Genomic DNA, 16,558 nt, shown 5'->3' with positions numbered 1-16,558 from the left:
AGAAAGTCCATTCCATAGAACCGATATTTCAAAATGTCTGTTTTCTCAACTTGACTTAATATGTACTATACTTTTCTCCATTTGTATCCAAATATATAGTGCACAATCTTCAGACTTGAGGCCAGACATAATTTAGTAAAACCCAATCACAGGGACAAGACTTCAAAGGAGCCACAATAAGGATGGCAAAGATGTATTATCTAGGGAGCCACCTGGAGCCATCTGCACACACCACCCCCTTCCAGACCTCCCAGCCAGGATAGCAAAGATGTATGATCTATCAAACTTTTCCTTAAAAATTCAGGAGAGAAGAATAGGATCTCCATGTAGTAATTTTCAAGAATTAAAAATGGTACTAATTAGTCATAAACAATCAAGTGGCTCTGTGTTATGGTGCATCATGTAAGGATATCAGATATATGTAGGTAACTATTTTTTCCACAATTATGTGGAAACTAAAATAAATTGATTATTTTTTAAAGCATATTTGTAATGGTTACTTTCATCATCAGCCTAAACATTTAGCCAGATCCAAAATATTGTAGGAGCTGCCCACTTCATCTGTGTTACCAGCTTTGATAAAATATTATTGATAATATAGTTTAATTCAAACAAAATTCTCAATAAAGAATGTGTTATATCAAATAGTATAGTTCACATTAACTTATTCCTTTTTAACCCAATGTATTTGGTATTTCTCACAGATAGAGAAGATTCCTCATACTCTTTTTCTTTCTTAATTGGTACCAATTCATTTTAAGAAAGTCTCCTTTGTCTTTCAGGCCCTTCAAACATACAGGACTGACCCAGCCATGAGAAAATCGTTGAATCATCTGTATTTCTATGTAATGCCTGTGTTTAATGTTGATGGATACCATTTTAGCTGGACACACGTAAGTGGCTTTGCCTATCCAATTGAAAAGAGAACTGAATAAGTCATAGATCAGAAGGATGCTTGGTGGGTGATCCATTGAGTAATTCCAGAGGTGCAAAAGAGGACTTCACTTCCTCCTTAATTACAGCACTAATTTTTTGATTTCATTTTCATATTTTGTCTTTGCATAAGATCTCATGTAAATAAAGATTGCACTTTCCAAATCATTAAAAAAATTACAGGTCTAGTCCAACCAATTCACCTTTGCAGTGAAGAAATGAGGGCAAAAGAGGATAGGAGACAGGAAGTTCACGGCAGAAGCTGGAACATAAACCTGGGTTTCCACTGCTAATCTAGTCCACTTTTTACTTCCTGGGCTTATCTATTCATGGAAGAACTCTCTCCTCAGGGAGATAACCCCTTCACTGATTGAGCTACTAAAATGCACATGAATAAACTTTTAAGTACTTTTTTTCTTGCCTGTTTTCTTAATTATGTATAGGATCGGTTTTGGAGAAAAACAAGGTCAAGGAACTCAAAGTTTCACTGCCGAGGAGTTGATGCTAATCGTAACTGGAAAGTCAAATGGTGTGGTAAGTTTGGGACTAATTGGGATTCAGAACCAAAATTTCCTCCAAGGATTGCCCTGTAAAATGATGAGCCTTGTAGACTCAACTGGAAGACTGATGTTTTCATGTATGTGAAAACCTAATAAAGACACAGAAAGGTACATTATAGCTATAATTTCCAAAATAAAATGAAATGATTCTTTTTTAATATGTAAAAATCAAATATTTAAATCTATCAACCCAAACCTAAAAATTGAAAATTTAAACACAGATGTAATAGCAGAAGACTGTGGGATATTTGCCTTTCATAAAACTAAAACAGAAACCATGGTTTGTGGTATAAATCTGGTTTTCATCCTTTTGATAAGAATAGCAATGATCCTGCTTTCATCTGTCTGTGGTGATCAAAGCTGTCATGTCCTTATCTAAAACCTAACAACCTGCCAATCATGGATTTATTGGCTGCTCACTCCAAAAATGGATTTCTGCTGCAGTCCACATATCATTGAATGAAAGTTACTCCCTTTGGGAAGATGTCATTTTAAGGAAATAGAAAATTAGAAAATAGAAAATTAGGCAGTTACAGGGAGGGGGAGGACATACAAAACTTAGCATGGCTAATACCATACCATGTGAAAAGTATTATAAAAATTCAGTTGATGGTTCCACCACCTGCCACGCAAGCACAAGGATTCCCAGAACCAAAAAAAAAAAGGAGTTATGAGAAGAGGTGCTTTTGCAGTTCATCATTAGCTGCCTTGTGTCACAGAAAGCCTTTCTTTAGTCCCTTAGAATTGAGGACTGTTGCAATTCACTCATACTACCATGCTTTCCATTCTATATTAGATGCCACTACCTCCATCCCCACCAGAGTCAGGCAGAATGGCTGACTGACCTTGGGCTTAGATACGTTTTACACCTCCTTCCAGTCAACTGCTCTCAATTAGGTAGAACTAATTAATAAGAACATGGTAAAGCTGAACAAATATCATTCCAAATTACGACAGGAATGGTTTGATTCTGCCATTACCAGCTCAATGGTTTATACAATTTTCTTTAATCTATGAAATTATAATAACCCCCACCTTGTGGGGTTCATATAAGAATTAAAAGAATTTACATATGTGAAGCGTCTGATTCACTTCCTAGCTTGTGCAGTGATCTAAACATAAGTGACCTTCTTTTCCTACACCCAGAACAGAGTCACTTCACCTCTGAAATTTAAACAAGTTGATGAAACAGCAGCCATGTAAGTCTAAAAATGCTTACATTTATGTAGGAACAAAGAGCATTCCATAAATATGAAAGTGATATTATAGGTGGCTTTGAGACAATAAACATGTTCATATTAACTCTCTGTTTGCCACCCCCAACATATTAGGATATGTTGAAACCTAATCCCCAATGCAATAGTTTTAAGAGGTAGGCCTTTTAGGAGATGATATACCATGAGGATGGAGCCCTCATGAAAGGAATTAGTGCTCTTATAAAAGAGGTCAAGGTCCCCAAACCCTTGGACCTTTTCTTATTTCAAATTATCAGTTATTGATTTTAATCATTTTCATCCTTATTTACACTTTCAATTTCTCACACTAGAGAAACTATTTGGTATTTACACATGTGTGTATTATTTATTTCACTTAAGAGTATGGCCTCAATATGAATCCATTTAGCTATAAATGTCTCTAGTTTCTCATTCTTTATGGCTGAGTAGTGCTCCATTTTATTAAAAAAAACCACATCTTCTTTATCCAGTTTCCAGTCGATGGGCACTTGGGCTGTTTCCAAGCTTTAGCTATTACAAATTGTGCTGCTATAAACATAGGAAGGGAAAGGGGAAAGGGAAGAAGGGAAAGAAAAACATTATGAGAAAAACAAAATGGAATCAAACTCTGTGTAGATAGGGAAGAGTGGAGGGGGTGAAGGGTGCACAGGTAATGGGAGAAAAAAAAAACTAAGATGCATCATGTTCTGATACAAACACCCAATGATAAATGTAAATGTATTTTATACCTAAAATGTACCAATAAATATATACATTTAAAAAATAAACCACCATGGTAAAAGAGGTCAAGGGAACTTCTTTGCCCCTTCTGCCTGTGAGCACACAGCTGGAAGGCTCCATCTATGAGAAATCAGCCCTCATCAGATACTGAATCTTCTTTTTTTTTTTGGTACCGGGGATCAAACTCAGGACCTTGCGTTTGTGAGGCAGATGGCAGCATCACTGAGCTAAATCCCTGGCCCTCTGAATTTTCTGATAGTTTGGTCTTGGTTGGACTTCCCAGCCTCTGTGACTATTAGCAACAAATTAGCCAGTCGGGGGTATTTGGGTATAGCAGCCAGAAAGGACTAAGATACTCTGTAAATCTATGAATTTTTTATAATCTCCTTTTGCCCCTTCTCTAATGTGATTATTTGCATAACCATAATGATCAGCATGTTTCACTAGTTAGCAAGTGCCTGTGTCACTCTGTCTGGCAGTTATCTTGGTTGGATCCATCAAATGGTAACTGAGCTGAGTAACATGAGTAGGCTAGCCAGCTCGGCCTGTGTAAAGGTGCACTCTTGTTTATATCCAGTTACAAGTGAGGGCCTTGTTTCTCTTCGTTCTTCCTCTTTTATTCAATGTGTTTCCTTTACACATGTTCCTTCTTTCATTTCTCAGCTTCAACAGCAGCCCCTACTAGAATTTCTTCGATTTGTCCTAGTTTGAATCATTCTGATTTTTCCTGTTTGAATACTAATATTATACATGGGATTATGTCAAACTTCAGTTGTAAAATGACCTTGATAAACTATTAAAAAGGATGTGCAAATGCAGACACACTGACTAGGACTATCAGCCCTGACATCTCCAAAGTGGATTCAGCTTATCAGATGTGCAGGAAATATGCTCAGCCTCCCTCCTAGCTGTAGATCCACCCCTACAACTATGTGCTTGGTCAGTGAGAAAAGTGGACCACGTTCAGGGAACCACTCTCAGATCAGCAGTACTAATGTGGGAAGTCCCCTGAGTGAACCTCCAAGTAAACAGTCACTGTATCAATGCTGAGAATCATTGAAAACACTACAGCATCAACACTGAACTGCCAAAATAATTGTTTCTCTTATGTCATTGAGTCTCAAACTAAGCAGAACATAAAACTGCTTCTTACCACGAAAAACCTGCAGACTCCCATCTGGCCGTGCTTAGTGCATACACATGGAAACAGGTATGCGTTTCCAACACTTCATAGCTCCTTGGCAGAACTTCAGGCCATGAAATGAACACCATTGTTCAACATTCAGTAGTGGTGTGAGCCAGAAGTAAATACATATATTTTATTCATTCATTTGCCAAAGTTAACTGAGCACATTACTCTCTGCTAGACACTGGATTTTTTTTCCTTCTTCTATACTCTCATTTTAGAGTCTGCTGCAAGTACTAGCACTTCTAAATTGGAAAAAATCCAGGAGAGAGGCAGAGCTTTAACCCTTGAATAATCAAGTGTTGCCAAAACATGAATTACTACTTAGAAAAACTTACAGAATTGGAGAACGTGTTTGCAAATCATATTTCTGATAAGAGACTTGTTGGCTATCATATGAAATAGATCTCATGACTCAACAATAAAGAGACAACTCAATTTTTTAAAAGCTCAAATGGTTTAAACAGACATTTCTTCTAAGTGTACCAATGAAAATAATCACATTAAAAGATGCTCAGCATTATTTGTCATCAGGGAAATGCACATTACAACCACAGCACTGTACCACTTCATACTCACTAATATGGCTCTAATAAAAAAGACAAAAACAAGTAGTAGTGAAGGTGTGAAAAAAGTGGAACACTCATACTTGCTAGTGAAAATGTAAAATGGTGGAGTCACTTTGGAATACAGTTTGGCTGTTCCTCAAAAGTATAAGCATAGAGTTTTCATATGACAGCAATTCCACTCCTACTGAAAAACATTTATCTACACATGACTGTTGGTAGTATTATTGATAGTAGCCAAAAGGTGGAAACAACTGAAATATGTCTACTAATGAACAGATAAACAAAATGTTGTATATCCACACTGTCAGAGATGAAATATAATTTCTTCATGAGTTTATATTTGGGAAAGACTCTTGTATCAAAAGACAGATTAGTAAGAGAAAAATAAGGACTTTTGGGAAGAGGGGGGAGTGGTAAGCAGCAGAGAAAGAGCCTCTCCAAGATTTGGTATCCTGACACTGGAATATAGTGGCACAAGGAGAAGAAGGAGGGAGCTGACTGAGTCCCCAAACCCTGGAAGGATCTGAGGTAAGAACTGAAGTCCACAGGGAGAGTGAAGACAGAGACTTCAATGAAGAGGAGAAAGGTAGCAAGCAGTGATCTCTCCCGGAGCCCAGGCATTCAGTAGGGGAATAGTGGGCTGAGACTGAGGATGCATGGTGACTACTCATGACCCCAGAGTCCTCCACGGAGGAACACATCAGTGGATCTTAGCAATGGACACAGTGGACTGCAAGGGCTGGTGAGTTATCTAGGTTCAGACTTTACTCAAGAGAGGGCGATTGCCCAGTAGCCATCTTTCAGAGGGCCCTATTGAGCTCAGAACTCAAAGAAGCTGCTGGCCAACCCCATCTAGTGGCTCCCAGTGCCTCTGTGCAGGTGCTGAGTTCAAGCCAGCAGGAAGTCAGGAAGTAGAGTTCAAGCCAGCAAGAGACACATAGACTATTATAGGCTCAAAAAATCCAGTTCAAGTCTCATAGCCAAAAACCAACCTTAACTTCAGAGGAACTAAAGGGGGAGGCTGGATGGGAGTATTCACAACTCCACTATGAAGCTGCAATGGGCTTGCTGGGATTAATCAATTTGTCTCTGGACTCTGTTTGTCCACATTGCCTACCAATGACAACAGAGATGTACCTTGCACTGTACATTCTGTTTTGGTTTTTCTTTTTCCTTTTTTTTTCTCTCTGTCTTACTTTTTACCATCCTTTCTGGTTCTTGTTTTGTTTTGCTTTTTTCTTTTTTTTAAATAAGTTTTCTAATGAGGTTTTTTTGTTGTTCTGTTTTGTCCCTTTTTTATTTTTTCCTTTTATTTTTCCTACCTGGCTTCTCCACCATCTTCCTAAAGTTTTTCCTCCAGCCTTGCTTCTGATCTATTTCTTTTCTTCTATTTCTATTTTTTAGCCCCTAACCCCTTTTAAATCTTCTTCTCTAAGGGTAAAATTGCCATAACAAGGGCTTATTTATTGTATGATTTTCAGATTCATTCTAACTTCCATTATATAATGACAAATCTAGTTCATACACTTAAAGGCAGCAAATTAATAGCAATCAGTTTGTCATTTTCTAAACTGTATTTGATACTATTGTTATTGTTGATTGTACTACTTTAGCAAAGGTGACATAATCATGCTAATCAGTTGTTCCTCCTGGTGTACCAAGAATTAGATTGCCTAAGGGTCATAGAAAAAAAAGAAAAGAAACCTATAGGCCAATGCCAAAGAACTGGTGGCTGGGCCAAGTAGGCAGAAACTTCTCATCCCCAATAAACTGAAGAGTTAAGATATTGCAACAAACTCAAAACCCAAAAACAAGACACAACCCCCCGCCCTAGACTTTTGCTCACCAAAGGCAAACCCCAGGGACAATGAGGTGGAAGCCACCCACCTGGACTCTCTGAAGTGGTAATTTCAGAAGTAATAAAGCAGACGACTGGGCTTTAGAAAAAAATCAAAACAGAAATATTTTCCTAGATAGCTGCAGAGATGGTGAACAGAATGAAAGATATGTTCAGTGACTCTAGAGAACATACAGATAAAAAAAAAATAGAGGAGCTCAGGAACAAGGTGGAAACCATCAACACCCAGCATAGGAAAGAAATAGAATCCATGAAACAGATTCAAGCACATGTTCAGGTGATTAAAAACTCCACTGAAATTATACACAGCAGAATGAGCCATTGTGAGGACAGAATATCAGATATAGAAGACAGGATTGTGGTTAGCAATCATGAAAAGAGAGATTTCTTAAAAATAGCAAGGGACCATGAGAAATCAATCCAGCAGCTGCTAGATGATGCAAGGAATAACAAGATTGATTGGAGTCAATGAGAAAGCAGGAAATAGCACAAATGACATAAAAACCTGTCCACAGAATTAATGGTAGAAAACTTCCCAAACAGAGAAAAAGAATTTGACATACAGATAATGGAGGCATACAGCACTCCAATTAGCCATGACCAAAAAAATCTTTCCAAAGGCATATAATAATCAAGATTTCAGAAATTCAATACAAGGACAGGATATTAAAACCTGTTAGAAAAAAAAGAAACAAATCACCTATAGAGGAAAGTCCATCAGAATCACAGTGGACTTTTCGATACAAACTTCCAAGTCAAGGACAGATTGGAGTAAAATATTTCAAGCCCTAAAGAAAACAACCTCCAACCCAGATTAATGTATAGGGCTAACCTATCTTTCAAAATTGATGGAGAACTAAGATAATTCCATGATAAAAAAAAAAAAAGCACCTGAAGAAATTCATGACCATGAAGCCAGCAACCCAAAGTGTTCTGAAGGATGTTCTGGGAAAAAACAACAAGGATTACAACTCCATGAACCTCAAAAGAATGAATCCACCAAGCAAGGGAAGGAATTAAATAGAAAAGGACAGAAGGAAGCCAACAACAAGAAAATCACGTGACAGAGATAAGATGATACATTTATAAACATCAATATTAATGGTTCAATTCACCAATCAAAAAAAAAAACAAAAATAGGGGCCACCACACCACTGCCTCCAGTGCTGAGGAGCAGAGCTGGCCCCAGCAAAGAGGAGGTGAGCTTTCCAAGCCCCTGTACCACCGCCCTCAGTGCCAAGGACCAGAGCCATCCACAACACTGAGGAGGTGAGCCATAATGGCACCAACAGCACAACCCTCCCCACACACAATGAAATATGAAGACATGTAAACAAGTCTCAAAACCGGACTTCCAGATCACCTAAAGCAAACCCAAAGGGAAACGAGATGGAACAATCTGATACTCAATCACTTGGAATCCCTGAACTGGCAACAAAAGAAGATCTGGAAAAAAAGAATATCAGAAATAATTTCTCACATAACAGCAGAGATTGTGCCCATAATGCAAGACATGATTAATAAATCTAAAGAAGAAACAGATAAAAAAAATAGAGGAGCTGAGGAATATGATGAAATCCCAACATAGGAAACAAAAAAAAATCCATAAAACAGATGCAAACAGATTTCTAGGAGATTAAAAGCTCCACTGAAAGTTTTCACATCAGAATGAGCCAATGTGAGGACAGAATTTCAGATATAGAAGATAAGAATGCAATTAGTGACCAGGAAAAGAAAAATTGCTTTAAAATAGTAAGGACCATGAGAAATCAATCCAGGAGCTGCTAGATGATGTAAAGAAGAAAAACATAAGACTGACTGGCGTCAATAAAGAAAGAGGAGAAAGTGCAGATGACTTAAAAAACTGTTCACAGAAGTGGTGGCAGAAAACTTCCCAAACAGGGAAAAAAAACTTCACATACAGATACGTGAGGCATATACAACTCCAGCTGGCCTTGATCAAAAAAATCTACACATAGGCATATAATAGTTAACATTCCAGAAAACCAACAGGAGAACAAAATTCCACAAGAAGTTAGAGAAAAGAAACAAATCCCATACAATGGAAAGGCCATCAGAATCACAGCAGACTTCTCAATGCAAACCCTCAAGGCAAGAAGAGCTTGGAGTGACATATTTCAAGCCCTAAAGGAAAACAGCCTCCAACCCAGATTGATGTACCCTGCAAAACTATCTTTCAAAATTGATGGAGAAATAAGACAATTTCATGACAAAGAGCACCTTAAGAAATTCATGAATACCAAACCAGCACTCCAAAGAATTTTACACAACATCCTAGGAACAGACATTGAGGATCACAACCCCAGGAAGCAAAGCAGAATGAACCCATCTGGCATGACAAGAAATTAAATGTAAAGGGGGAGAACCTAACAAAAAAAAAAGTCATGGCAATGACAAGTCAATATGTTTCAGTTATAACCATCAATGTTAATGGTATCAATTCACGAATCAAAAGAAATAGACTAAATATTAAAAACAGAAATGCTGAACCAGCTGGAACAGACATTAGGTAGAACTCTTTTTTTTTTTTTTGTATTAAATTCTTTTATTGGTACATTGTAGGTATAGAACACAATTACATTTCTCATTGGGAATTGTACCTTTACATAATGCATCTTGGTTCTTATTTTTTCCCCATTCCTAGCCCTCCCTTCACGCCCTCCACCCTGCCCTATTTACAAAGACTTTATTTCCATTTTTTCCATTTCTCAGCATTTTTCCTTTCCCTTCTTTCCTTTCCCCTGCCCCTCCCACTACCCCTACCCCTTTGGACCTTTTCTTCCTATTTTGCATTATCGATTATTCATTCTAATCATTGGTACATTTTAGGTATACAATAGAATGACATTCATCATTGGAAATTTGCACCTTTACATAGTCTCTCTTGGCTCTTATTTTTCACCCTTGTCCAGCCCTCCCTTCAACTCCTCCAGTCCTCCCTATTTACAAAGATTTTGTTCCTATTTTTCCATTTTCTCATATTAATCCCATTTCCTTCTATCCTTTCCCCTAGCCCTCCCACTTCTTTCCCCTTTGCCCCTTTTCTTCCTATTTCACATTACCTATTATACATTTAATCCTTATTTACACTTTCAGTTTCTCACACCAGAGAAACTATTCAGTATTTACACATGTGTGTCCTATTTATTTCACTTAAGAGTATCGCCTCAATGTGCATCCACTTAGTTATAAATGTCTCTAATTTCTCATTTTTGATGTCTGAGTAGTACTCCATTTTATTAAAGAAAACACATTTTCTTGATCCAGTCTCTAGTTGATGGGCATTTGGGCTGTTTCCAAGTTTTAGCTATTACAAACTGCACTGCTATGAACATGGGTGCACATATATCACTGTGGTATGATTCTTTTAATTCTTTGGGGAAGATCCCCGGCAGTGGAACAGCGGGGTCCAATGGGACTTCCAGTCCTAGCTCTTTGAGGTATCTCCATATTGATTTCCACAGTGCTTGCACCAGTCTACACTCCCACCAGCAGTGGAGCAGGGTTCCTCTTTCCCCGCAGCCCTGCCAGCATTTGTTATTGGTTGATTTCATGATAGCAGCCATTCTTTCTGGAGGGAAATGGAATCTCAGAGTTGTTTTCATTTGCATCTCTCGAATGACCAGTGATGTGGAACATTTTTTCATGTATTTATTTGCTATTTCTACTTCTTTGTCTGAGAACTGTCTGTTCATTTCAGATGCCCATTTTTGGATTGGGTCTTTAAATTTGGGAGGTCTGATCTTTTTAAGTTCTTTATAGATTCAAGATAGTAGACCTTTGTCTGAGGAAGAGCAGGTGAAGATTTTTTCCCACATTGTGGGTTGTCTCTTCACACTGCTGGTGGTTTCTCTTGCTGTGCAGAAGACTTTTAATAAGAAGAGATCCCATTTGTTGATTGTTTGTGCTAGTTCATGGGCAACTGAGGTTTTGTTCATAAAATCTTTTCCTGCACCAATGTCTTCAAGGGTTCTACCTAACCTCTGTTCCAACTGGTTCAGAGTTTCTATTTTAATCTTCAGATCTTTAATCCATTTTGAATTTAGTTTAGTGCATGGTGAGAGATATAGGTCTAGTTTTCATCTTTGGCAAATTGAAGCCCAGTTTTTCCAGCACCATTTATTAAAGAGGCTATCTTTCCTCCAGTGAGGGTGTTTGGCTCCTTTATTGAAGATGAGATGGCTAAGTGTGTCTGGCTTTGTTTCTGCATCTTCTAATCTGTTCCACTGGTCCTCAGGTCTGTTTCTTTGCCAGTACCATGCTGTTTTTATTACAGTAGCTTTGTAGTACAGTTGCAGGTTGGGGATTGTGATAGCCATGTCTCTGTTACCTAGAATTGCTTTTGCTATTCTGGGTCTCTTCTTGTTCCAAATGAATTTTTGGATTCTTTTCTCAAGGTCTATGAAGTATGCTGCTGGGATCTCAATTGGAATTGCATTAAATCTATATAGCAGTTTTGGAAGTATGACCATTTTCACTATATTAATCCTTCCTACCCAGGAGCAGGGGATGTCTGTCCATTTTAGGTAGAACTCTTAAAGACATTGGTGTAGGAGAAGATTTTATGAACAAAATCTCAGTTGCCCATGAACTAGCACAGTCACCAAGTTGGACTTCTTCTTATTAAAAAGCTTCTGCACAGTAAGAGAAACCATCCACAGTGTGAAGAGACTACCCACAAAAAATCTTCACCGGCTGTTCCTCCAACAAAGGTCTACCATCTGGAATCTATAAAGAACTTAAAAAAATCAGACCTCCCAAATTTAAAGACCCAATCAAAAAATAGGCATCTGAAATGAACAGACATTTCTCAGACAAAGAAGTAAAAGCAGCAAATAAACATATGAAAAAATGTTCAATATCACTGGTCATTTGAGGGATGCTAATGAAAACAACAATGAGATTCCACCTTACCCCAGAAAGAATGGCTGCTATCATGAAATCAACCAATAACAAATGCTGGTGGGGCTGTGGGGAAAGAGGAACCCTGCTCCACTGCTGGTGGGAGTGTAGACTGGTGCAAGCACTGTGGAAATCAATGTGGAGATACCTCCAAGAACTAGGACTGGAAGTCCCATTTGACCCAGGTATTCCCCTGCTTGGCATCTTCCCCAAAGAATTAAAAGAATCATTCCACAGTGATATAGGTGCACCCATGTTCATAGCAGCACAATTTGTAATAGCTAAAACTTGAAAGCAGCCCAAATGCCCATCAACTGGAGACTGGATAAAGAAAATGTGTTTTTTTTATAACATGGAGTACTACTCAGCCATAAAAAATGAGAAGTTAGAGACTTTTATAGCTAAATGTATGCATATTGAGATGATACTGATTGAGACAAAGAAGGTCATGACATCCTTGTAAACAGAACAATCCAAGAGGAAGAGATAAAATTCTGCACCAAATAGCAGTTTATCCAACTAAATAAAACACATATTAATGAACATGAAAAATCATATAAGCACTAATATGGTTGTAATGGGGAGCCTCAATACTCCACTGTCATAAATAGACAGGTCAACTAGACAAAAACTCAACAATGAAATACTAGATCTAAACCAAATTTTTGAACAAACGGACCTAGTAGATGTCTACAGCATGTTCCACCCCACAACATCAGAATACACATTCTTCTCAGCTGTACATGGGACATTCTTCAGAATAGACCACATATTACCTCATAGAAGGTACTAGCTCAACAGAACACTGCTGAATTCTAGAAGAAATTTAGAGAAGACCTAATGCCACTACTTCTCAAACTCTTTAATGAAATTGAAAGGGAAGCAATACTCCCAAATTCATTCCTGGAAGCAAGCATTACCCTGATTTAATAACCAAATTCAGTAGCATAGCTGAATACAAAGTCAAAACTCAAAAATCAATAGCATTCCTGTACATGAATAACAAACTCACTGAGAGAAATCAGAGAAACAACCCTTTCCACAATAGCATCCAAAAAAATGAAATACCTAGGAATCAATCTAACAAAGGAAGTAAAAGACCTCTATATTGGAAGCTACAATACTCTGAAAAAGGAGACCAAACGATATCAGAAAAAGGAAAGATATCCCTTGTTCTTGGATAGGAAGAACCAACGTAGTGAAAATGGCCATACTTCCAAAATTGGTATACAGATTTAATGCAACCCCAGTCAAAATTCCAACAGCATATCTCACTGAAGTAGAAAACAAATAATCCTAAAATTCATTTGGAACCAGAAGAGACCTAGAATAGCAAAGACAATTCTGGGGAAGAAGGGCAAGGCATCACAATCCCTGACCTGAATTTATACTACAAAGCTACTGTAATAAAAACAGCATAATACTGGCCAAAAAAAAAAAAAAAAAAAAACCCACACACACAGGATCAATGAAACAAACTCGAAGATACAGAAACAACTCCAGATATACTCAGGCACCTAATCTTTGACAAAGGAGCCAAACACATGCACTGGAAGAAAGATAGCCTCTTTACTAAATGGTGCTAGAAAAACTCGCTTTCCACATGCCAAAAATTGAAACTAGACCCATATCTTTCACCATGCACTAACCTAAAATCAAAATTGATCAGAGATCTAAATATTAAATCAGAAACACTAAATCTGCTGGAAGAGAGAATAGATAGAACACTTGGGGACGTAGAAGTAGGCAAAGACTTCAGGAACAAAGCCCAAACTGCATGGGCAATACTACGAAGAATAAACAACTGGGACTTCATATCGTTGAAAAGCTTTTACACAGCAAGAGAAACCATCAACCACCTACAGTATGGGCAAAAACTTTTAGCATCTATTCATCAGATGAAGAACTATTATCTAGAATATATAAAGAACACAAAAAATCAGACCCCCCAAATTTAGAGTCCCAGTCCAAAAATGGGCATCTGAAATGCAAAGACACTTCTCAGATGAAGAATTAGAAACAGCAAATAAATACATGAAAAAATGTTCAACATCACTGGTCATTTGTCAAATGCAAATTAAAACAAAACTGAGATTCCATCTCACTCCAGAAAGAATGACTGCTATCAAGAAATCAACCAATAACAAATGCTGGTGGGGCTGAGAGGAGGGAAGGAACCCATCTCCACTGTTGGTAAGAGTGTAGACTGGTACAATAACTGTGGAAATCAGTGTGGAGTTGTCTCAAAAAATTAAAACTAGAGGTTTCATTTGACCCAGCTATTTCTCTTCTTTTTTTGTGTGTACCTGGGATCAAACTCGGGACCTTGTGCTTGCGAGACGGGTAACTGAACCACTGAGTTAAATCCCTGGCCCAGCTATTCCTCTTCTTGATATCTTCCTGAAAGAATTAAAAGCACCATACCACGGCAACATATGCACACCCATGTTTATAGTGGCATAATTTGTAATAGCTAAATCTTGGAAACAGCCCAAATGCCCATCAACCAACAAGTGGATAAAGAAGATATGGGTTTTTTTATACAAAGGAAAACTACTCTGCCATAAAGAAAGATGAGCTTCAGACATTTATAGCTAAATGGATGGACCTTGAGACCATACTCTTAAGTGAAATAAATTGGACACACATGTTTGAGTGTCATGTTGTTTCTCTGGTATGAGAAACCACAAGTGGAAATAAGGACTGAAATCGGGGAGGTTGGATCAGTAGTGTCCAAAAGTTGTGGATTTCTTCTAATTCTGGGCGAGGAGGAGAGGTCATCTCTATGTCCAGGATTGAATGACTATTTGAGACTTTGCCTATGGAAGAGACATCTTTGGAATGGTATTTCCTAAGTCATGGGCAAGGATCCACATAGGTGACTAGATGGGGGCTGTGTTTAAGAATGGCACCTTGAAGTATTGGTAGTTTCAGCATCTGGATATCTACCCAAAGGCCTGCATTTTAGATTTTTTTTAACATCCACTTCATCTGGCAGTCTGAACCCTTTTCCCCAACTGAACTCTGACTTTCATGCTCTGAGAAAATATCCCATAGGACTAGACCTTCATTAACCTTCTACCTTCCTCCTGATCTATGTAAATTTCTGTGGTAGCTACCTTATGTAAAATACAGTAAGAATTTATTGTAAAAAAAAGAGAGAGAGAGAGAGAGAGAGGGCCAGGGATTTAGCTCAGTGGTGCCACCATCTGCCTTGCAAGTGCAAGGTCCAGAGTTCGATCCCCTGGACCGAGAGAGAGAAAGAAACAAACTTGTTAACCCATGGATGGCCATTACCTAGGAAAAGTGTTAAGGAAAGGCAACTCAAAACAGTGGATTAGGCTCTGGCTCATATTGCATCCCTGGTAGAGAAGGGAGAAAGAGCATCTTTACAAATTTAGATCCTGATTTTGGGTAAAATGAGGAGGGAAGAGAGCTTTTTCTGTATCTGAGTCTTCAACTCATCAGTCCTTTGGATTTCAGGGAAGCATATTCTGGTCTCCTACAATACAATGGAGTATTATTTGGACACAGAAAAAAATGAAATACTAATAACATGCTGCAACATGGATGAATCTTGAGAACACTGTGCTATGTGGAATAAACCAATCACAAAATCAAATATTTTATCATTCCTTTTATATGAAATGTCCAGAATAGGCAAATCCACAGAGACAGAGAATAGGTTAGTGATTTCCAAGACCTGGGGCAAGGAGGGAATAGAGAAGACTGCTGAGGGGTGAGGAGTTTTACTTTGGATTAATAAACGTGTTCTGGAATATGCTAAACACCATTGAATTGTATACTGTTAAATGGGGTTACAGTATGTGAATTATAACTATTATAAAAATGAACATTAAGCCATTTAATAAAAGAATTATTAATTTTCATTTAGGAGCAAATTGGGCACTTATTTACATATAATAGCTCTTTAGGACATTTATTTACCTATATTATAAATTAAGTGAAGTATGGAGAAAATTATATATATTTTTAGTAGTTTAATCATATTTCTTCCTCTTAATATATACCTTTCTCTTGCCACCATCTCCTCACTCTATCTAAAAAACAGGGACCTGTTTGGGTTGTGCAAATATTGTAACAGAACCTCTGGATTGCAGGGGGAAGTGGTTACATATTGGTGGTTTTCAGCCAGTGCTTGTGAAATAACAATCGATGGCCACTGGTTTGCTTTCTACGAGGATGGCTTCCTCCAGTTGAAGGGCTTTTGTTTTGAGATAGTATACCAGCTGAGAGCATAAGTTGAATTGCTCTGAAAATATAAGGAATTTCATCAGCTAAATTTGCAACAAAGTAAGAGGAAAAAAAGAGAGATAACATTGGTAGGTCTAAAAAGGGAATTGAAAACTCAACTATGTCTAAGGAGGATTTTAATTAAAATTTTCTGAAGAATATGTAAGCTATCTTTAGTGTTTTATAACAGTCGCCACTGGTAAGTAAAATCTATTCACTTTCTAAGGAACTGTGGAACTGGTTCTGCTATCTGGGGACGTGAGGAAGTGCTGACTCTGGCCTCAAGGTAGGCTCAGGGAGAAAAAGTAATCCACATCAAA

General features: G+C 37.9%; 1 protein-coding gene and 1 pseudogene across 2 annotated transcripts in view; one reads left to right on the top strand and one right to left on the bottom strand.

Moving 5' to 3' along the window:
- Window positions 1–16,558, bottom strand: part of LOC147824140 (uncharacterized) — a 206,394-nt pseudogene that overhangs the window by 65,057 nt on the left and 124,779 nt on the right. The window lies entirely within an intron of this gene.
- The window catches only part of Cpa6 (carboxypeptidase A6), a 389,851-nt gene that overhangs the window by 320,292 nt on the left and 53,001 nt on the right, over window positions 1–16,558 (top strand). The window contains exons 7-8 of the mRNA XM_004842087.3: window positions 783–893; window positions 1,377–1,467. Of these exons, the coding sequence (XP_004842144.2) occupies window positions 783–893; window positions 1,377–1,467 (202 nt within the window). The remainder of the gene's footprint in view (window positions 1–782; window positions 894–1,376; window positions 1,468–16,558) is intronic.

Source organism: Heterocephalus glaber, unplaced genomic scaffold, assembly GCF_053883595.1.
Source record: "Heterocephalus glaber isolate CG9 unplaced genomic scaffold, H.glaber_assembly_v1.0 deba00001553, whole genome shotgun sequence".
Classification (NCBI taxonomy): Eukaryota; Metazoa; Chordata; class Mammalia; order Rodentia; family Bathyergidae; genus Heterocephalus; species Heterocephalus glaber.
Note: the sequence above shows the minus strand (reverse complement) of the source record. Positions and strands in the feature narration are given on the sequence as shown.